Source organism: Apus apus, chromosome 13 (assembly GCF_020740795.1).
Source record: "Apus apus isolate bApuApu2 chromosome 13, bApuApu2.pri.cur, whole genome shotgun sequence".
Classification (NCBI taxonomy): Eukaryota; Metazoa; Chordata; class Aves; order Apodiformes; family Apodidae; genus Apus; species Apus apus.
In genome coordinates this window covers 4,204,822-4,226,900 of record NC_067294.1, presented here as the reverse complement: position 1 = coordinate 4,226,900, position 22,079 = coordinate 4,204,822, and the positions used below count along the sequence as shown (strand labels likewise).

Below are 22,079 nucleotides of genomic sequence, written 5' to 3'. Positions count from 1 at the left end.
AGGGTCAGAATTTAATTATGACTGTGGGGAGACTCAACTGCAAGGATCCAGATCCTGCTGTGCAGCATCTGAGCTTGCACCAGCCCCTGTCCTTGCCTTGCTGAGTGTTTCAGGAAACCTTCCCCACTCCCTTGTGACATTTTTAGGCCTTTCTTCTGGGAGAAGTGAGGCTCACAGTTACACAAGCACATGCATATTCATGTCAGGAGCCCACATAGGATGCTTCTGCCTGTACACGGGGCTTGTTTGTGCCCAGTTGTCATGGAGTCAGAGTTTGGATGCTTATCTGAACTGGTTGGATCCGGGAGCAAAACTAGATTTTGGTTCAGACCACAAGTCCAGCATGTCCTTGTTTCCCTTCAGGAGTATCTGGGTATTTTTAGCTGTGAAACACATGCAGAGGTTTTCCTGTGTGTGGGGGGAACTTGTCCTGAAAACTCCTTGGTTTTGGGGCTTGGGGGGAACTGGTGATGAAACATGACAGTGAGCGTAGTGACTTGCTGTGTGGCCAGACTGCTTCGGGAGGGGAGATCTCTGGTATCAGGAGTAATTCTTGTGGCTTATTTAATGAATAATGTCTAGTGCAAATGTCAGCTAGCTAATTAGGTTTCCTGGCTGCCTTCCAGTACTCATGTCCAAGAGGTGTATGATTGTCCAGGACACACGCTTGGCTTTGAGAGTGATACAGCACATCTAGATGTGAAGTTGGTTATTAATATGCATGGTCAGCTCACCTCTTTGCTACCGTGGTGCTTGTGCTTTGTTCATAGTCATGACTTTTTCACCTGTTGCACCTCCTTCCTTTCCTATTGTAAAATCACAATGCTTCTGATTTTGGGTAGGTGACTGTGCAAACCTGTTGTCTCTTCTCCATTTAATTGTACTTTATGTAGGTCTTTGAAGCGGTTATTTCTTGGATAAATTATGAGAAGGAATCTCGCTTAGAGCACATGGCTAAACTGATGGAGCATGTTCGCCTGCCCCTTTTGCCCAGAGATTATCTTGTACAGGTTAGTCTGCAAACAAGTAGTTAATACTTGCACTTAAGCTGCTGGTAGCTCCTTAATCAATGGCTTGGCTGTTTGTGTCTGAGCTGGGTAATTCGTCATGTCACTGAGTCTGTAAACAAGGGAATAAAGGGAAGAACAGGGTGGACTCTGCAATCAATGTGTGTGCACAGAAACCTTCTTGCTCATGTGATCTGTGCCTAGAGCAGAGCTCCTGCCTCTCTTGGTGGAAGCATTTAGAAGTTAATATCTTGGGGGTTTTCACCCTAAAAATACCCAGGTGGTGGTGTTACAAGCTTCTGCATTTTTTCCCGGGGTGCACAGGTAAATTTAGTTTGGTGACAACACGTCACGTGATAATTTTGGCTTGAGAAGTGTTTTCCACATGGAGATGGGTCTGTGTGACTGAAGTTGGGATGCTGACTTAGAGATAAATTTTGACAAGTTAATTCCTGAGATCTGGGCCTTGATAATGAGCTGAGAGTCTCCAAAGCAGGGGTTGACATACAAGCCCTTTGACTACTATGCATTTATCATGTTTCTAAAATAATCAATACAATTGAAATAAAATTGGTATTCACAAGATGAACTTATAATGTATTTTTTTCTCTCAACTATATCTTCTGATCAAGTAAAAGATATTGCCTCTCCTTAAAAATTCTGGCTCAAATAAAAGAAATTACTTATTTTGTACCCAGACTCCTGGTGAATTCTTCTCTGAGTGTCTGGCTTAGGGTGGTAAAATAGAAGGATCACTGCTACTCGTGAGTGATACTGGAAAAGAGTGAGAAGCTGGAATGTGTTTCTTTGGGAAGTGCTGGAAGTCTGTGTTTTTCTTCTGCCTTTTTGTTCAATGTTGATATTTTGGAAGAGCAATTGCAGATTTCATGTTCTTGTTACGAAGCTTCTTGTGGCCTGTGCCACCAAGTACTTCAGTTTAAATGGTGTTTTGTGTGTGTGTGGACGTTCTCAGACAGTTGAAGAAGAAGCTTTAATCAAGAATAACAACACCTGTAAAGACTTCCTTATCGAGGCCATGAAGTATCATTTGCTTCCCCTGGATCAAAGGCAGCTGATAAAGAATCCCAGGACAAAGCCAAGGACTCCCGTTAGCCTGCCAAAGGTAAGCAGAGTTCATCATTTTGTGTCACCTCATACTCTACTGCTGGTGGCATTTTCTGTATTTCAAAGGAGCTTGCATGTTTGCCATATTACTTCTTACTACCTCTGTGATTGTTCTTGGAAGTGTTTTACTCCCTCTTCTGCTGTTGCCTGTGCCCACCAAGGGAATATTATCAAGTTGGATAAACCCTGGGAGGGTTGGCTGAGGTTTCTGCTGGCTTGTAGCACTGGTGCAGCACTGCTGAGGAGGGTCACTGTAGGTGTCTTTCCTTTTTCTGTCTCCATAATCAGAAGTCAGAAAAGGAGGAAACTACAGCACCAGACCCATGGGCAGGAAGTCTGAAGTGAATTTCAATAGACTCAAAGCAGCTACTGAATAAATAATCCTGGTTACTGCTGCATTTATCCTGCAGGCATGTGATGCTCTGGCCACCGCTTTATTAGTGAAGAAAAAAATGATGACAGAAACTATTTTCCCTGTGCCCCAGAGAGAAACCTAGTTCAGCATGCTGTCTCTTTACAGCCTGAAGTTATTAATAAGCACTTCAGAGATTGTAAGACATCAAAACCACTAGTGTATCATTTTTCTAAACAAAATCATAGGGAGCTTGGTTTGTGGGATGGTGAATGAGATCTGAGCTAAGAGGGGCTGTTCAGATCCTTAGATATCAGACTGTCCACTGAGAAATTGCGGTTCTGCAGAGTGTGTTGGTGTGTTGTGTCCTTTTCCATCTGCTGGTGCTGAGATGAAGTGGATAGAACACAGCTTTGAGGGTATCGTGAAGGGCTGATGTGACCCTTGTTCAAGGACTAAAGTATTCGGAGGTGAAAACAAACAGAAAAAGTTCAGAGGATCTTAACATCTTCTATAGCATGACCTATGAACATAAACCCAAATCTGCTGCAGGTCTCTCCTCCCTTCTTTTTAACTGTAAAGAAAGGGGAGAAGGTGATGATGATACTCCAGCAATCCTGTTACTGAGCAACTTTCGTCTGGTCGGTGGGTCCTGGGGATGAGGGATTACTGTCTGCTGTGGAGTCTCTTAATTCGGTAATAGTGTGAAGCTCTGCAGCTTTCCATGGGAGACTGTTACACAACTAGTAGTCAGGCTGCTAATTTAAACTCAATTTGTGTTCTAATGTCACATTCTCAACTTTGTAGATCAAACAGTCCACTATTTTCATACTCTTCAAACTCTTTAAATTTCTGTCTAGCTCTGTTCTTTTAAAGCATCCATGACTGGAGTTGAGCTGGTTACCTGAGTGACCTCGAGAGATGATCTGATCCCCTCAGCTGCTCACAGCCAGCTTGTAGGAGCTAAACCCAGTTTCTTCATCTACTCTGACTATTTGAAACCCTCTTATCTTGCTTCCAGCTCTTTGGCCTTGTAAAACTCAGATTGTCCTGGGTAATGTTTGCTCCTGCTGATTTGCTGCAAGAAGGGGAGCAAATCCTCCCTCTTGATAACTGTGGGGGGTAGAAATGCGTTCAGATCAAAGTGCAGATGAAGTTGTTTGTGGGTGCGGGTGGTTTGGACACTGCCTGTGCATCCATTGGTCTTCAGCACCCAGAAGCAGGACTCAGGAGTGATGGGTAGCCCTTGAGTGCTGAGCTGTTGGTTCCTGGGACCACCACCCCTGGGCAAGTTGGTGAGTCCATGGGGAGTTTGTCTTCTGGTGGCAGACAGGGCAGATTTGGGAAGGATCACGCTGCATGCTGCCCAGCTCTTCTCGCTTTTCCACCAGTGTTCCCTGCTTTGCCATTCCTGGGAATGGAGTCTGGGGCTGGATGGTTGTCTGGCAGAGTGGCTGTCATGCTTCTGGCATTGCCCTCGATCACCTTCACATAGATCTTCCCTGTCTCTAAGGAATTTAGGGTTTAATTACTGGATTTGCATCAATCCATGTTGCAGCCAAAAGCCTTAATGAAGCTGACAAATCACTTCCTTCAGCAGCCCAGCACCCGAGGTCTTAATAGTCCTGGTGGTTTCCCTGCGTGTTGTCTTCCCCGCAGGTGGCAGTACAGCTGTCAGGTTTCATTTACTAAGTGCCATTGATTATTTTCAGCACCACCATGGAGATAATGACTAAACAGTGGAAATTACACTGAGATCTTCACTTAAAAATATTTCTGCAGTGAGTCTTGTGTGTGTGCTGTGGTGCAAAGCAGTTTTGTGTGTAGTGAGGAAATGGGACAGGTTGCCCTCCTTGGAAAGGGCGAGGAAAGGTGCTGACATATTTATTGTGCATCAGATTGGAGAGAACATTTTTCCCTCCTGCAGAGGCTTTTAGTGGGCCTGCAGCATGTTTTTGGCAGCTGCTTTTGACCAGGTTGTGCCAATGGTTTATTTGCAGAGAGCAGCTGCCCGGGCTGGTGTCTGAGGTTTTCTAGCTCTTGTCTTCTCTCTGCAGGTGATGATTGTGGTGGGCGGGCAGGCGCCCAAAGCCATTCGCAGCGTGGAGTGCTACGATTTTGAGGAGGAGAGGTGGGATCAGGTTGCTGAGCTTCCCTCCCGGAGATGCAGAGCAGGTAACAGGAACACTTGCTGTAACCTTTTTTGTTTTCCCAGTGCAGCTCTTCAGGGCTGGATGGGTATTCTCAGTTGTTCTGTCAGCCTTCTTCTGTACCCCTGGCCTCAAGCAGCTCTTTCTTTTTGCTATTCTTTTCTCATCTTTCCCTACACACATGTCCTTCTCATTCAGGTGGGTGCCCTGCTTTCCAGAGGGATTGCTCCTACCTCTCTGCTCTCCATAGCCACTATCTCCCCTCAATCCTGGCTGCTCCTCCACCAGCATTTCACCTCCTCCTCCTGTCCCACTACCCTGGCAGCCCACAGGGATCCAGTCGTCCTTGCTGGTTGAAAAATCAAAGGAGCTGAGTCAGGCCCTCTTGGTGCTGAGGAGTGGGTGATAGACAGCAGATCTGTAGGTTGGGAGTGTTCCTTTGAAAACACCAGAGAGGGTTGTCAATGTGGATTGCCATTTGGTGTCCTCTCTGACTCAGAAAATGATTCCTTCAGGTGTGAAATCCAACTGTGCCTTATGTTGCCATGTATTTTTGTGCATTTCACCTTCCACACGACACGTATGTTTTATCATACTTGGATCCAGTGCTCTTAACCTGCAGAAAATGCCAAAGGCTCATTCACGTTCTGTTCTTCCCAGTGTCTTACTCAGTCTGTCAGACATCTGATGGTAGTGGCTTCCCAAGCTGGTTGTAAAACCTCCATAAAATGTCTCTCCTCTTTTCTCAGGTGTGGTATTTATGGCTGGCAATGTTTATGCTGTTGGGGGCTTTAATGGATCTTTGAGGGTACGGACAGTCGATGTGTATGATGGTGTGAAGGACCAGTGGACATCCATAGCCAGCATGCAGGAGAGACGAAGCACTTTGGGCGCCGCGGTGCTCAATGACCTCCTGTACGCAGTGGGCGGCTTTGATGGCAGCACTGGTAGGTGACTGAGCAAAAACCAGGCAGTGCCTGACCTGAAAAAAATGTTTTCAGAGACCCCTGCAAGACTGCAGAGCTTTAGAGAGGTTCTTGCACCCTTCCTCTGTGGTTTTCTAGAGAACAAGCCAGAGATCATGTTTACTGCGTGCTGTAACTAACCATCAGTAATGCAAAGAATCTCACCCTGGTTTTTTTCTTCTTTCATTCTCTGTATGAGTATGTGTTTTCTGGACTGAAAAGGGATTTTTTTTTTCCTTGATTTAGTTAAATTTTTCATAGCAACATGAATAAAATGCCAGCAAGGCATCTCATGGGGTGTGTGTGTGGGATTTATCTTGGCATAACTGCATGTTTAGATTCACACCTCTGCCTCTGCTGTAGAGCTTTGCCACTTGGTTAAGCCCTAAACTATTTCAACCGGTGAGCAGTACAGTGCAACAGAGTCTGGGGGAATTTTTAAACCTTTACACGGATGTTTTGTAATGCTTGGAATCTGGGTTCTGCTTCTTGATGTCCCTGGCACATCAGAGGGGCAGCAGTCCCAGGGCAGGGGCAATGGGGGTACCAATTTTTCCAGCTGCTGGAGAAGTGGCATTGACATGCTGGTTCCAGCCTGAAAGGCAAAGGACTAGAAATCTGGGTTGCAGGAGTGTGGGGGGAATGACGGGCTTGGGAGGAGGTGGAAGGAAGATGAAAGTGCAACATCAATCTTTTTTTCTTCTCTTTTTTTTTAATTAGAAAACCTGTGTATCCCCTTTTTAACTAGGTCTGGCATCAGTTGAGGCCTATAGCTATAAAACCAATGAGTGGTTTTTTGTGGCTCCTATGAACACAAGAAGAAGCAGTGTTGGAGTTGGAGTTGTGGAGGGTAAGAAAACCAGCAGCCATTTCCATCAAGCAAATGTTACTGTGGCAAACAGAAGCCTGAATGGTTAAGTGCAATAGGAGGGAACTGCAGGAACTGTTGTCTAGACTAGTTGCTAAAGATTTATTTTAGATGATGTAATTGCTGCAGCTTTTTCCATTCTCCTCTTTATCTTAGTGAGAAGTCATGTGTAGCTTTCCAAAAGCCTCAGACCCATATCAGACCAGCCCAAGCCTCCTGTGAATGCCATTAGGTGTGTCCAGGTTTCTTTGAGTCCTTATGCTTCCTGGGCTGCTTCTGGCCAGTGAAAGCAAATAAATGGTACTGTGATGTGTTTGCTGGTGCCATCAGCAGACGCTGCCTGGATGGAGAACCCACCACTGAAAATCTGCTCAGAGAGGGGAACAGGAGCATAGTTCATCCCACAGCCCCAAGCTGGTGGTCTGGCAGGAATACTGAAACCTGTGTTTATTGACGTGGGACTTGCTGGCACACACAGCAGGGTTTGCTCTGGATTGTAAATGAGCAGGGACTGAAAACAGGCAAAGCTCTGGGGAAGGCAGCTGAGGGGGGCGGAGGGTGCCTGGAGGAACCGTGGCAGCACTGGCACCTTTGTGTCAGCACCAGAGTAGAGTGAGCTGGAGCTGAGCAGCTTGGTTTGCATCCAGGAGAAAGAGCAGTTTTAGTAAGAACCTTTCCTTCCTTTAGCAAGATCAGTTTGGAAGCAAGTGAAAGGCTTGATTTGACCTTGTCTTTAGCATGGTGCAGCATGTCCAGTTAGTACAGTGTGAGGCAGCTGCTGGCACAAGCCTTGTTGTATATCCTGTGCTCTGGAGCAGCTTGGTTTGACCTGTGTGCATAGGAAATACATGGAATGTGTTTATGCACGTGAAATGTGTTTATGTGAGAGGAGGGAGGGAGATCAATTCAGAATAAGTAGTGGTGGTTATTCTAAATTCACATATTTAAGAAGCATCTCCTTCAGAATTGGCCCATGAATGTGAAGTGCTGGGCTGCTGGTAGTCAGTGGGATTTGCTAAAATGGGTCAGTTGTTTGAATGTGGAACAAATATTAAGACACGTATTTCTACTGGAGACATGTGAAATCCTTTTCCTTTGCTTTGTTTGAAAGTGCAAATAAACGTTGCACATGTTGGAGTCTATGATAAAAAAAAAAAAGGCATGTGATGGGGAAGAAGAGCTCACCAGAGAGGTGTAGGGAACAAGCTACAGCCTGCAGTTAATCCAGTGTTCATCTGAACATGTTGAAGATTGATCTCATGTCTGTGGGTACTGAAAATACCTAATAATTGATCCCAGACAGAGAACTTTATTGTGTCTTGCTCTGCCTGGCACTCTTGCCTTGATTCATTGACTAACACTGGGCAGGTTGAAACAACAGCACAAACATGAGTTAGAAATGTTTGTAGAGGCAGAGGGAGCAGAGTCTGCAAACCTGATGCTTGGGGACCTCTCCTGATGATCACAGCCTGAGGAGGCCATGAGTGGAGGTGAAGGAGAAGAGGGGTCAGAGGCAGGACCATGAAAAGGAGAAGAGCTGGCCTGTTCTTGGAGGCTTGCAAATATAATGGAAACAGGAGGATGGAAAAGCATAAGCCTGTAGATTGTAATTGCTGTGGGGAGTCTCCTGTGCTGAAGAGTTACATAGCATGTGTCCAGGCTTTGCTGTTACACAGTTGATGGGTTTTGTACAAAAATTTGCGTTAGAGTTTTCCTATATGTTCGTTGAACTTCATTAATGGTTGTTTCTTGTAGTGTCTAGGAAGCTTGGTCTTGGACCAGACCATCTTTGTGCTGGGTGCTGTGGTAAAGAAGCACTAAGAAACCCCCTCTGTCCAGAGAGTTTACTACCTAAGTGCAAAATACCCCAACAGATGATACAGGGAGACAAGGAGACAGTATCAGTCAGGCCCTGGAACAGTAGACATGATGGAGCATCAGCCTTCTTTCATGTATGGTGTAGTCCTGTGACATCTGACAGTGCTTCTCCAATCTTACTCAGTGTATGTTGTCCAGTGTTCATTGAGTTGAGGTAGGGAGGGACAGCTATACCATGCTGTGAGGGTTTCTTGTGGTATCTTCTGTGTTGCGATCACTTGGCAGGAGTGAGCAGGCGAGTCTCAGCTGTGCTAGCAGCACTGGTTGGTTTTGATTTGATCCAGGTTCTTCAAAATCAGATCTAGGTTTCCATGCAGGTGTTATATTAACATAAGAAGCTATTTCATATTTATTGCTCCTGTGATATTGTAATTAATGTACAGTATCAGCCTTTGACAGCACACCTTGCCTTGTGGCACCAGAACAGGAGGAAACATCTCAATCAGGAGAACATTCTTTGATGTTACCTCTTCTCCTGGGGCAACAAGTCTTTTGGAAAACCCTCTGGGTTTTTGGCTTCTAATTGAGCAGTGGTGTTACATTGTTTCCTTGTCTTGGTTGACAGCTTTAACAGCTTTAAGAACAGTCCCACCTGTCTGTGAGTCTGCTTCAGATCCTTCACTAGGATTTCCCTCAGACATCCCTGCAGGTTTAGGCAGATCTCCCGGGGCCTCCCTCAGCTGGGATCTGTCCTCACCTGGGGTTGTCAGACATGATGGCAATGCCAGTCAGTTGTAGACATAATGCTGATGCCAAGTGTGTCTCCTCCAGGTAAGCTGTATGCTGTGGGGGGTTATGATGGAGCATCCCGGCAGTGCCTTAGTACCGTCGAGCAGTACAACCCAGCCACCAATGAATGGACCTACGTGGCCGACATGAGCACCCGGCGCAGCGGTGCAGGTACTGCCTCCCAGAGGGGCTCTTCAGAGGGGATGATCACTGGCTTCTCCTCTGCTTACAGAAGGGAAGGAAAAGTGTGTTTTGGCATTGCTGGGCTGGCAAGTGCAGCCTGTTATTTCCTCCCCACTTCCCATGAGGGGAAAAAAACCATAATTGCTTGGAAGCTCTCGGCAGCTCTCTTGACTTTGTTAAAATCTGCCAAATTGAAATTCATTTCTGGATTAATGAAATAATGTTCAGTGTTTCTAAGTAGCCTTGCTAACAGATGCATCTCACTTTTAAGCAGAGAGTTGTCTTGCCAAATAGCCAGCTGCAGGCTCAGCTGGGGACTGGAAAGCCAAGCTGTGCCTCCTTCTCTTCTATTGTTTGGGGGTTGTCACGTGGATTTTCCTTTTGGATCTTCTCTGCAAGTATCCATTAGGTGCTTTGCAGCACAAAGCACATCTGCACTGGGTGATGTGCAGACCAAGTCAAGGGTAACAAAATTCATCTCAAATTGCCCCTGCTAAGCTAGTTTTTAGTGCACCTTTTCCTGGCAAGAGCTGGTGATACTGAGGATTAGACAAAAGGACATGTTAAAAAAGGATTATATTTTAATGTTGATGGTTTCTACATTACTACATGACATTAGGCAGGCACTTGTCTTCTCTGTGACTGTTCTTCTCTGAGGAAGCTCTTGTCCATTTCATTTAAAATCATCTTCAGATGAAAGGGAACTTGTCAGTGTTGATCCTGTTGCTCAGTGTGTGTAGCAGGTCCTTCCTGGTGTCAAAATGAACAGTTCTTGTACAACAGTCAAAGTGGAGTTGCCCAGGGGTAGCCAAGCCCAGAGGCTGCCCTTTGCATGGGGCTGACATGACCCTGGAAATTAAGCTGCTGTGGGAATTCCCTTCTGAGCTGAGCAGCTGGGAAGCTGCTCTGTACACACTGTCTTTCTTTCCATACTCAGACCTTTTCCGTAACTCCAGGTGAGGCAAATATGGTCACACACTCATAGTTTGAATTCAGTTGAAGAGGTTTTTATCTGCTTGATGCTTAAACCTCATACGAGAACAGAATTAGTCTCTTGTGTTGTTGACAGCATGTTGAAAGTCTGTGTCTGTAGTGAGATGGATTTTAGTGGATTTTTTTGTTGGGAGCACTCTGCTCTGAGCCCTGCTTTGCAAGTACATCTCCACACGGCAAGCCCAATATTTGGAATGCTCTTGCTTGCCTGCAAATAGCTCTGCAATTTTCTGTTCCCAGCCTGAAAGCTGAGGTCCTCAAGTTCTGGTTGTCACCCAGCTCCCCCTCCAGGGCCCGGTGCCGCTCATCACCATCGACCGAACAGCTCCACAAAGGAAGCCCTGCTGCGAGCTGCCGGCATCGCCGTCCCGCTGCTGACATCTAGTGGAGGCGAGGACGGGTGTCCCCAAGTCCCCAGGGTGACCCCGATCCAGGCAGTGGGGCTGTGCTGATGTGTGGGTGCAGCCTGGTTTGCTGGTCCCTTTCCCCTCCTGCCAGAGCTATCCCATCCACGTCTCCTTGTCTGTCTCACCGCACTGGGACGCAGTTTTAGGTGTTTCTGACTCTTTACTCTCCTACTGCTTAAATTAGTTCACTAATTAAATTATTTCTTAAAAGCATAAAATTTGAATAGAATTGAATATAGTCAAATGCTGCGATGCTGTAAACCCAGGCTGCTGGGCTCAGGTGCAGTAAGCTTTCCTCACCAGTTAAGTGAGTTCCCATTCTGCAGTCAACTGGGAGGCACCTTGTGTAGAGCTGTGGGGCCAGAACATATCCTGAGACACGTTCTGCTCTTCCTAGATGGTGCAAGTTGGAGTACCTCCACCAGACTGAGAATTTCACCCAGTAAGTGGATATTTATGGCAGTTAGACATTAATTACCAGTGTTTGCCAGAGGTGAACCGTGAATCCTAATGTTGTGTTGGAATTTTGACACCTCTTGGTGCAGCAAGAGACAGCTCATCACAGCCAAACACAACAGGAGCAAATTTAGATAATCTGGAGAAGAGAGAGCTGATGGTGGCAGACCCATGGCAGCATTCCTGTCCTCTGAACAGTGGTGTGCCTGCTGGAGCTCATCACTTGGTCTCAGTTAGGTGCTGGCTTTTTCTTTGGGTGAGGGAAGAGCAATATTGCTCAGATGGTTTCCCTGCTTGCCTCATGTTGCCATCCCTTGGGTGGAGCACTGTTGTCCCTGCTCCTGCTGACCATAGCAAGAGTTGGAGCAGTGTGACATTTCACTTTTTTGGGATGTAACACACCACCAGGAGATGTTCCTGTGGCATAGGAGCTCGCAAGCCTGGATGGTGCCTGCTCTGTGGCTGGCAGGTCCTTCTTCTCCTGCACAGCCATTTCCAACTCTGTGCCTTTCCCTCAATCATCAGCATGAGTCCATCTTCAGGGCATGGGGGCCATCCTGCTGGTTCATGCCCATGGTCAAAATGATGCAATTCAGATCTGTGTTTCTCTTTTACTAACATCCCACCTTGTTAATTTTAATAGAGGCCTTTGAACCTATTAACGAAGATACGTTGCTGGAAGTTTTAACGCTTATGGATTGGTGAACATTTTAATTAATATACTCAATGTTAGGCAGAAACACCCTTCAGATCCCTGTCATTCCCAGAGCTTGAGAGAGGGGCCTGTGAAAGTGGCTGGTATGGTGGCCTTGAAGGCACTTTGTCTGTCCCAATTGCTGCTGCCGTGATGGGGGAGAGGAACCCAGTGGTTTCCTCAACAACTGGAGCTAGTAAGTTGTTGAGAAGAGGAAGAGTGTCCAGAGGATGAAGCCATGTGCCACAAAGGCAGCAGGAAAAGCAAAAAACAAGCTCCTGGAAGCAGGAATCAGGCTAAAAGCAAAGGGCCTCATGGCAGAAAGTATTGGGCAGGTGGGGATGAGGTAGGTTGGGATGCAGCAGTCAGGGGTGAGAAAGGGAAGAGAGAATAAGTCAGTCTAAAGAGATTTAATAAGGGGAGATGATGTCATGGGACTAGACCATTGATCTCTGATAGACAAACATCTACCTGAGAAGGGGCACAGCCCTGAAAGACAGGACATCTGCCAGGTGTTGCTGCACAGGTCTGCTGTACTGCCACGTGGTGGGTGGGTGGAGAACTGAGCATGTCCCAGGTGATCTTGAGGCACGTGTAACCCATGTTTTGGAAATGCCTTGTGGAGGCCAAGGCAACACTAGGGACATGTGACCCTTTCCCCTGTATGTCTGGCTGATTCTGGGCTCTGTTTGGCAGGTGTTGGTGTTCTCAGTGGGCTGCTCTACGCTACCGGGGGGCACGACGGGCCCTTAGTAAGGAAGAGTGTGGAAGTCTATGATCCAGGAACAAACACCTGGAAGCAAGTAGCAGACATGAATATGTGTAGAAGAAATGCAGGTAACCACAATAAGCCTTTCTCTGGGGGTTGGTTGCAGTTGTCTGTGTGGTTTGGGCTCTGAGCAATGTGATGTAGTGGGAGGTGTCCCTGCCAATGAAGAGGGTTGGATCTAGATTAGCCTTAAGGTCCCTTCCAACCAAAACCATTCTATGATAATACGCTAGAGATGTAAGTGTTCAGTATTGTAAGAAAGTGGTAAAAATGGAAGATGAGGTATCTACTTGGGAATGAACTGGAATGTAGTAGGTGACATGTTGTGGGGGACAAATTAGCCCATGTCTAACCATCTGTGCTCTGCTTTGAGGTGTGTGTGCTGTGAATGGTCTCCTCTACGTGGTAGGAGGAGATGATGGTTCCTGTAATTTGGCTTCAGTGGAATACTACAACCCCACCACAGACAAGTGGACATTATTACCAACCAGCATGAGCACGGGCAGAAGTTACGCAGGTAAATAGTCAGTGGGAGAGCTGACAACAACAACTGGGGTAATCCATAAACTGGAGTGTTGTGCCTTCTGAAGCTTTGATCTTATATTTTTGTTTGTTTTGTGTGGCTCAATAGAGGAAACTTCCATGGAAGTAGTAGACACCTCTCTCTGCTAGCCTGTTGCTGGTCTTGGGCTTTGCAGGACAATCTTGGCTACATCACAGTTCAGGAGCTGCTCACGATAACTGTGTCTGTCCATTGTTACAACAGGTGTGGCTGTGATTCACAAACCATTGTGACACATGATCAGGCCAATGTGAGGAGCAGAAGTGAAGTGGATCCAGCTAGGTGGTGTTGGGAAGATGACTGACCTCTGACTTGACCCATCTCATTGCTGTTCACGTCTTAGCATGACAAGTGATACGTTACAAACATCATCTGCTCTGTGGTGGATTGTGTAGCGAAGTGAAGATCCCTCTGGGGACGTGTTCCATGCTAGGCACGAGGTGTTGCTTGTTATCTGTGGTACAATCAAGTGTTCTTCTCAATGGCTAGTGTCCTGAGATAAACACTGTGCTTGAACTGCAGGCACTGAATTTCTTGTGTGAAACAGAACTTCTACGTTTGGGCACGTGAGTAAAAATGAACACTTCTGGATTTCTTTACTACTGATGCTCTGTACACATTGTTGAACTATTTACTCACTGTGCCTGGAGGGTGGACATTACTACTGGCAGTGGAGACTTCTGAGTACCAAGTGAGAAAAGCAGTCAGCAGAAATGGACTGGAACAGGGTGCTCTGGCTCGAGTGCGACGCTGTCTCAGTCATACGTTTGTATATGCCACTGGCCTACTGTCTGTATCCCTCCAGTGCTTGTCGTGTGGTGGAAATAAATACCGTGTGGTTTTTCTACTTGCCATGAATGCTGTTTGCTGTACCTGATGGGACCTGCTGGGCAGTGTCTTCCCTGGGGCTGAAGTCTCAGCACCTGAATCACGCAGATCTTCGCAACCCCACAAAACGTGTGCTGCTCCCGTGGGGTTTGTTGCTCCTGTGGAACAATTGTTGCTTGAATAGAAAGTATTCCCAACCCATTGCATTTCAGCTGTGCTGAAAGCCCCAGTTCTAGCTCTGTCCAGCATCTCAATGCCATTTCATAATAGAGCATTTAGTTGTTAAAAAGAAGTACCTTATGGTGCCATTAATGCAGAGACATGACATACAGCAAGAACCCTCTGTCACCCAAGCAGGGATTAATGAGCAAACTAAAATACCTGCAGTGTTTTAATGCTTCCAGAGGATGAAGATTAGCTAATCACTGTCACTGTAATTGCTATTTTCATCTTGCCCGTACTGAGGGCGTTCCTCTGTTAGTGTGAAGAGTTCAGAAGATTATTCAAACAGACAAATCTCGATCCAGCTTTAAAGAAGCTCTCTTGCTTCCATCCCAAATTCTTAAAGCTTTCAGTTTAAGATGATGTCTGACTTCAAAATACCTTTTTGTGTCTCCTTGTGAGCTCTGGCATGCTCCTGCCTACAGGGGTGGATTCCCAAAAGACTCCTCAGCTCAAGACAACTAATGAAGAAAACTATTTTCTCTCCTTTTTGGTTTTTTGTTTCCCCACCCTGAGGATCAGGTGAGGCTTTCTGTGGTGGGCAGCTAACCTGCAGCACTGAATCTGCCTGTGTTACTCTTGAGCTCCAGCACTGACCAGTGTTGTTTTGCTGGTTTCTTTCTCCATAGATCTCCTATCAAAAAGGCTCTATGGGACCTTCTACAGTAGAAAAGTACTTAAAACTTTATATCAGAGGGATCTAAGGCTGCATCACCCTGTCTGGTTTTTGTAGAGGAGCGTGTTACTTCTGTAAATAAGCAGACTTTCAGTGTTGGAGTTAACACAATCCATGTAAGATGGATACCTGCTCACTCTGGGGGAAACAGCACCTACCTTGGCTGTGTCACCTCCCACAGAGGGGGCTGACCTTCATGGGGAACATTAGGTAATTCCCACTTCACTTTGGATGTTCTTGTTTTTACAAACGTAAGCAAACTGACCATAGAAATAGCAGTATTATTCTTCATGTCTGCCCTTCCATTCTATGTCAGCTCAGAGGTCTTGAGGATAATAACAAAAAAAAAAAAGTCTTTTGTATAATACCCTTTTTAAGCCTTTTGCTTTGGGTTCTACAATCTGCAATGAAATGTGCCAAAATAGTAGTATGACATGCTGCTTTTCTATGAGGTGTTCCTTATTGTAAAGCAATGGAGGTTGGTGGGAAGGTATCCCTGGTGGGACCTGCCCTCAGGTCAGAGTCCTGAGACACATCTTTACAATGACATCAGCAAGATGATGCCTCGGGTTGGAGTGACTGAAATTCACTGCCCCAAAAAGCAGACATCAAAAGATGCTTTCCTTTCATGCAGTCTGTGGGAATAGAGGATAACATGGGACAGGCAGAATGTTTTGGTCACAGTCAGCGTCTCTTGTTAGACTGAGATGGCAGGACAAGGGTAGACAGGGATTTGGGCACACATGGCCCTTGTTAGGTCTGGTATAGAAATAGGGAACATGAGGTTAAACAGCTACTGTAGAGCCCACCTACAGCTCAATAGCTGGGAGCAGTTACCAGCTCACTTTCCACTTGGAGCATCTGAGGCAAAGGCAAAGATTACCCAGAGACTAAGAGTTTCTGTGGGCTGGAGAGAAAAACTGGTAGTTACTGCTAGGGAGGTTGGTTTGAAATTTGCCAGGTTTGTTAGATATGAAAGGTGAATATCCCTGGATAACATATCCTGCTGAACATGTTGGATATTTTTTTCCTCTGCTATACGTCTCTTTATAAACCTTCCTTGCTTATAAGGAAAACAGTTTTTGGGTGGTTTTCTGCTCTTGTCAAATGGCATTTCTGCCTGCTCCTGGCCCAGACTTGTGGCTTGCTGGACAGGGCTAGGACTTGCCATCCTTGCCAGGGGTGACAGCTGGTGTTCCCTGCTGCAGCCAGCTCTCCTCCAAGGCCAATGACACGTTTCTTTCTTCCCTTCTCCAAGGTTGCAGTGTTATGCAAGTCAAGTGACCTCATTTTCCAGCTATGCAATATGAACAACCATAACGTGATGAACCAGCTGTATCCCCCCCCCCCCTTGAAATGCTTTTAGGATTTGTTCCTCTTTGGTGTGTGGTTTCATGTTTGTATTGTTAATTCTGAGCACCTGAGCCAGATCCTGTACAGATTGCCTTTTTCTAGGACTGAAAACATAACATTAGAGCTAATAAATTTTACTGTAAATATTTTTATAAGACAATTTTAAATAATATTTTGATTGCTTTTTATGGTCGTCAATGACAGTGCTGGTAAATTCTGGATCTAATTCTTACATTCCAGTGCAGTTTTTGCTGGCCATGATGTAGGTGTGAATCTCTTAAGTTTTCTGCACAAGAAATTAAACGTTACAACTAAGATCTGGGATAGCTCTTATGTTGATTCTGAGCTTGTAGAAGGACAGCACTGGGTTCAACATTGTGAGAGAAATTCAAATCCATTACCTCAGTCACCAGTACGCTCTTAGATGATTAGTTATTTTACAACAAATTCAATGCTCTGATTTAATTTTCTTGTGCCATGTGTTTGCTTCTCAGTCAGCTTGGTGGACAAGCTGTCTCTCAGTGGTTTAATTTCTCAGCTCTTGCGTGAGCTTGGAGGTGGAGGATGCCATGTACACAACAGCACGGGTGCAAACCCCCAGGCTGCCAAAACCAGTTAAATTATTGCAGATTTTGTACAAGCTTCACAAAGCAACTTGAGCAACTTCCTCCCAGTGGTCCTTTGTGAATATGGAAGCTTTCCTCAGCTCTCTCTTGGTGTCAGCCCTATTTGGGAGTCACTGTGTGCTGAGCCCTTGTGGGGTGCTGGCTGTGGGTTTCCCAAAGGTGACTTTGCTCTTGTGGAGAAAGTGTCCCCCAGGGAGGGGCACCCCCAAACCCAACAGCAAACCCAGGGGTGCAGCCACTGCTGGCCTTGCAGAGCAGGCAGAGGTTGAGCAGGATCGATTTGCCTTGAGCAATCTGTTGTTGAAACAAGTTTGAATCAAGTCCATCTTTTCCATTTGTGCCTAATAGATAAATTGGGGGTGATTAAAACCAATTTTCAGTTCATTCAGTTCACACAAATACTTTTTTGTACAGATGTGTACAGCTCTGTAATTACTATCAACACTCTTGGCAGCAGTTGTGTGACACCACCGTGAAGGCTTAATTCTGTTCTCTCATTTGCAGTGTTTGGAGATCAAAACCCTTAATATCCAGCCATGTGTGATGCCTATTTATCAAGCTAACATGATGGTTCAACAGATAAATGCAGCTCGGTTTTAACCTTTGGGATTCATTACTAATAAAATGTAGTATCAAAGCAGTTGCCCCCTTGGCTTGACATCCTGCCCACAAATCACATTCACAGGAGCATAACTGGTTGCTCAGAGCTAAGTGTTTGGGAGTGTGTTAGACTTTATAGCCTGGAAATGAGGTAATTCACTTTTTTCCCTCTGCCCTTATCATTGTTTATGGGTCTATAAATTATTCTCTACAGTAACAATAAATTAATATTGAGAATATTAATTTGTGACTTTTATGTATAAAAAGCCCTTAAGAGTAATGGACAATTGTGAAATAATTTACCTGGGTGTGAAATTCTTTGTTTTTGTGAAACAGAGTTTGTTGGTTCAGTAGCTGACAGTATGCCCTAATGAGTTGGTTGACTGTTCAAGCTCATTTTTTTAATTAAAGATTTTTGCATGAATGTGAAGGACTGGAGACTTTGCAAAGTAATTCTCTTGACAGCTGTCTTGTCCAGTGCGATGAACGACTCAAGAAACATTCTTTACTGACTCATTTCTATTATAAACGAAAATCACGTTGTAGTTCCCTGTCCTTTGATTTGAATAAAAACTGGACTAATGAAACTCTGCTGGGTGTGTTTTGATTTCATCAGCTTCTGACAGCAAGGAGCAGCCTCATCACTACACGTGGCTTTTCTTTTTTTCAGTTACAGCAAATACAAGCCCTGGCTTTGGAGTGGAGAGGTCTAAGAGCTGGAGGAGATGCCGCCCAGCTCAGGCCCTGCCCTGTGGTCTGTGCTTCTCCTTTCTTTGTGGGAATTTTGAGGCCATTTGGCTGCTGGGCTGCAGGAGAAGAGCATTTCTCTCAGGGGTGGGAAAGCCCTTGGTTAGGGGCATTGATGACAGAAGACAGAACCTTTTAGTGAATGTGGATGGGAAGAGAGAAAACATACAAAAGGGAAGTTTAACCCCATGGGCTTGATACTTCTTGGTATCACCAGCAAGTAACGTGTCTTACCCTACTGGATCAACACATTTAAGAAGTAGCACAACTGATTTTATCTTACACTTAAGATAAATCTCACTGACCTTTGCAGTTTTCCAGAAATGCTCCTTGAAATGCTCCTCCACTGTTAATAACAAGGTACAACATCAAATTTTCCGTGTGGCATCATGAAACTGCATTACCTGACACATTGTGGGTTGCTCTGTGCAGCTGTGGGACTTAGCAACTGTTCCTTACTTAGTTTCAAAATGACTGGTCTCTCCTGCACAGTTGGCCCCTATTTATTCATGTTTAAACTGATAAAGCTCTAAATCTATGAAGCTGCATCTGAAGGAAATCCTTTTACAATAGAGGAAAAAATCTTATAATTTTGATTTTGCTGCCTGAATATTTTCTATTATTGTTGCTGTTTCTTTTTGCATCCCAGATTTCACCCTCAGCAGGCCAAGGACCACAAAGCAGGATCTCCCACCTTGCCTCATCCACCTCAGAAGTACTTTTGCAGCCAGGAAAAGAAAAGGAATCCCCTAAATGCTCTGTAAAAGCAAGCTGATTGCCTGGACTTCTCCTGGCAGGTGCTGCTCTCTCCTGCAGTTCTCCCTCAGACCCCCTTGCCCCCAGACATTTTTTAGATGAGGTACTGCAGCCTGGGATGTTGTTGCCAAGCTCAGAAAACCAGGTCCCCTCTCTGTTGCTGAGTAGCACATGTTTTGAAATAACCCAGGGTGAGATATTCCTCCTCTGCTACAGCAGTACTGTGTAGTGTGGTACATGTCATAAAAAAAACCCCAAAAAACCTATTTAATTGTAGGTTTAAAGGAATAAACATGACCAAGGAGGGATTTTCTGCCTCCCTGTGGCCTGAACTACAGCAGGAAGTTTGCACAGGATCTCCTTTTTCCAAGCAATGATGGTGTTTTCTGGAGATGGGACATGGATGTGGTGGCTTTAGAAGGTAAAATTGCTTCTCCTCAGGCTGGCAGTTTGTTCTGCAGCTGTGCTCGATGTATATGGGAAGGGAAAGAATAACTGCAATTAAAAAAATAGTCTGTTGGATGCTTCTGTAAAAAACAGCCTGTAGGAGGCACAGGACCACCACAGAAACGTTGCCATGAACCACAGAGGAATTCCCAGAGCATCTCACTGTTGCTCAGTGATTAATGATATTGCTTCATATAATGTTATTCTGCACTGTAAACAAGCACAAAATCACTGAACTACTTAGTGACACAAAATATTCCAAGAAATTTGCCCAAGTGATTAATGTTAACATTCTTGTTCTGCAAATTGAATGAGATTTAATTGGCACAGCTGTTGAGGCTCAATGCTTTTGATTTGGCCCTGAATTACAAACTATTATCATGAGCCTGCTCCTTCTTTTTCTTTCATTGTGAACCTCCATAGCCTCTGCTAAGCTTATTGCTCAGTAAACTACAGGTCTTAAAATGTTAGGGTCTCTTTTCTCAATCAGTAAAACTTCTAAAGGGACCCTTTAAAGGATCTACAAAGCCTGTCCCAAAGGTGGTTCTCCTCTAAAGGGTAAGAAATTTGAATGTTATTTTTAAATAACATTGTCCTTCTCATTCACATGAAACTCTTTCTACAATGTTACCTCACTGAATGGTGAGTTTGTCCCACTGAACAAATGCTGAAATATAATTTAAATAATGTGCTTGAAGTCAGAGTTATGTTGGGACAGAAATGAACTCTGACTTTATTTGATATTTATTAAGGATCTTTAAGCATAAACATTTCTGCCAGACCTGTGTAAGCAGTGTCAGAAAACTGCACTTCTTTGTAAGACATTTTTAATTGCGTGACGACCTGGTATAGATGCTGGGTGTTTCCTTCCTCCCCCCTCCTGCCTCTGGGAAGGGACATCTCTTTCTGCCCTGCATTTCATCCCACACAGCTCAGCTTTCCTGAATCTACCTAATTAAATTCCTGAGCTCTGTTTTTCTGCCAGAGGAGCAGGGAAAGGCACTTGGATCCAAGACACACACATAAAGAAAGCTTTGCTTTACTTCATGCTTTCCTCACAATCATTTCTCTTCCTGGTGCCCCACTCTGCATCCCTGCAACCTTCCTACCTGGAAACATTTTTGCCTACTGTGTAAAACACCACCTCTCTGGGCTGAATGGCAGGAATCTTCCAGCTCTGCAGGGCTCCAGTGTCTGCAAAGTCACCTTGCTGGTGTGTGGAGGGAGCTCAGCCAGCCTCCCTTCCAGCTGGAGCCCCAGCCATCTGAGCCAAATTAGAGTTCAGGTCTTAATGACTGGCAAACAGCACATTCCTCCTCCCTGGCCAAGTTATTCTGGATTGTGGTTTTTGGGTTTTTTTCGTGACAGAATTTTCTCCAATGGAAACTACAACATTTATGGAGCTACAGTCTTCCAGACTGCTCAGATTTCATTCAGAATTGGATATTTCTTACCTGTGTAAGGAAAGCTGAATGAACTACCAATTTGCATCTTATCTTGATTTTAAGTGCAACAATATACCTGAAGCATCTAATCACAGGTGCTTTAGTGCATTGCTGTAGCATCCCAGGCACTTGAAGTGTGCCAGAGCATTGGAGCTTTGACCCAGCACCCAGAAATCCCCAAGGCAGCTGCACAGACCTGAAGTGGTCACAGACCTCAGTTAGTGGAAAAAAATGCTGGTGATAAGATGCAGCTAATTTGTGGACTAATGGAAAACAGTCTGGGATGCTTAATTTGTGGTTACCTAGACAGGTGACCATTATAAAATCATTCCATGAGTGTTGGATTTTGTCTGAATTTCCTTTCCATGTTTCAACTAGGTTTGAGGGTTTAAAGGGCTGAAGGCTCTTACACTAAATGAGTTTCTAGGATTTTAGGACCTATCTCTATCACCCAATCTGATGTTAGAAGTCCACTAGCTTGGATTATCTATCAATAAATTAGTCTGTTATTCTTATATTCTTATTTAAGTTCAATGTTTAAGAATATACAGATTGACACAACTCCCAAGAGCGAAAGATCACATTGTCACTGAGGAATGGGTCATTCAGCTTGATGTGAAGAATGGGGCTTGGAGCACTGGTAATTTAATTGTTAAAATGTCTACAGCTGGGATTGATCCTAGTGGTGACTGGGAAAAAGCAGCCACCTTAGGGAGCCACCTTAAAAAGAAAAAAAAAGAAGAGGGAGACCAGGTGGGAGTTAATTACTTAACCACGGACACCTGCTTGACTTAAGCCCTAATTGTGGCCAGTTGGTTCAAGGGGCAGGTGCTGGCTGCTTCACTTGCATAGTCCTCCTGCTCTTTGGCTGGCTGCTCTACGCAGGCAAGAAGTTTTATCACTTGTCTGGAGTTTTTTTTCTGCTTCTTCTTTGCAAGAAATGTCTTCTAAAGCTGCCATGGTGGAAGTTATGGAAGTAGTGTTGACTACGGAGGGGACGTGCTGGAGCAGGTTCCGAGGGACGTCGTACCCCTGCTGGCCAGAGAAGACACACACGGTGAGGATGAAGCTTCGGAAGCGGTATGTGGCAACGGGGTGGAAGCTTCTCAGCACTGGGTGGTGCTGGTTGCTTGGCTGGAGATGGGTGCGAGCACCTCTTGCTGCCCCTGAGCCTGGTGCTGGGTGTTTTGCAGCCGATGGCGGTATTTTTACAAGGTCATAGTGAAGGCTCGTGTTTCCTC

At 45.2% G+C, this 22,079-nt stretch overlaps 1 protein-coding gene across 4 annotated transcripts in view; it reads left to right on the top strand.

Annotated features, from left to right (window-relative positions):
* The window catches only part of KLHL3 (kelch like family member 3), a 51,520-nt gene extending 33,490 nt beyond the window's left edge, over positions 1–18,030 (top strand). For 2 of the 4 annotated variants that reach the window (XM_051631125.1, XM_051631122.1), the window contains exons 7-16: positions 894–1,010; positions 1,981–2,130; positions 4,542–4,659; positions 5,384–5,581; positions 6,348–6,449; positions 9,117–9,245; positions 11,055–11,099; positions 12,504–12,644; positions 12,950–13,093; positions 13,343–18,030. In XM_051631125.1, coding sequence (XP_051487085.1) covers positions 894–1,010; positions 1,981–2,130; positions 4,542–4,659; positions 5,384–5,581; positions 6,348–6,449; positions 9,117–9,245; positions 11,055–11,099; positions 12,504–12,644; positions 12,950–13,093; positions 13,343–13,371 — 1,173 coding nt within the window. In that variant the 3' untranslated portion in view covers positions 13,372–18,030. Of the gene's footprint in view, positions 1–893; positions 1,011–1,980; positions 2,131–4,541; positions 4,660–5,383; positions 5,582–6,347; positions 6,450–9,116; positions 9,246–11,054; positions 11,100–11,202; positions 12,645–12,949; positions 13,094–13,342 lie in introns of those variants that run through there. The other 2 variants (XM_051631124.1, XM_051631123.1) reach the window with 2 other exon arrangements.
* Positions 18,031–22,079: the final 4,049 nt, after the last annotated feature.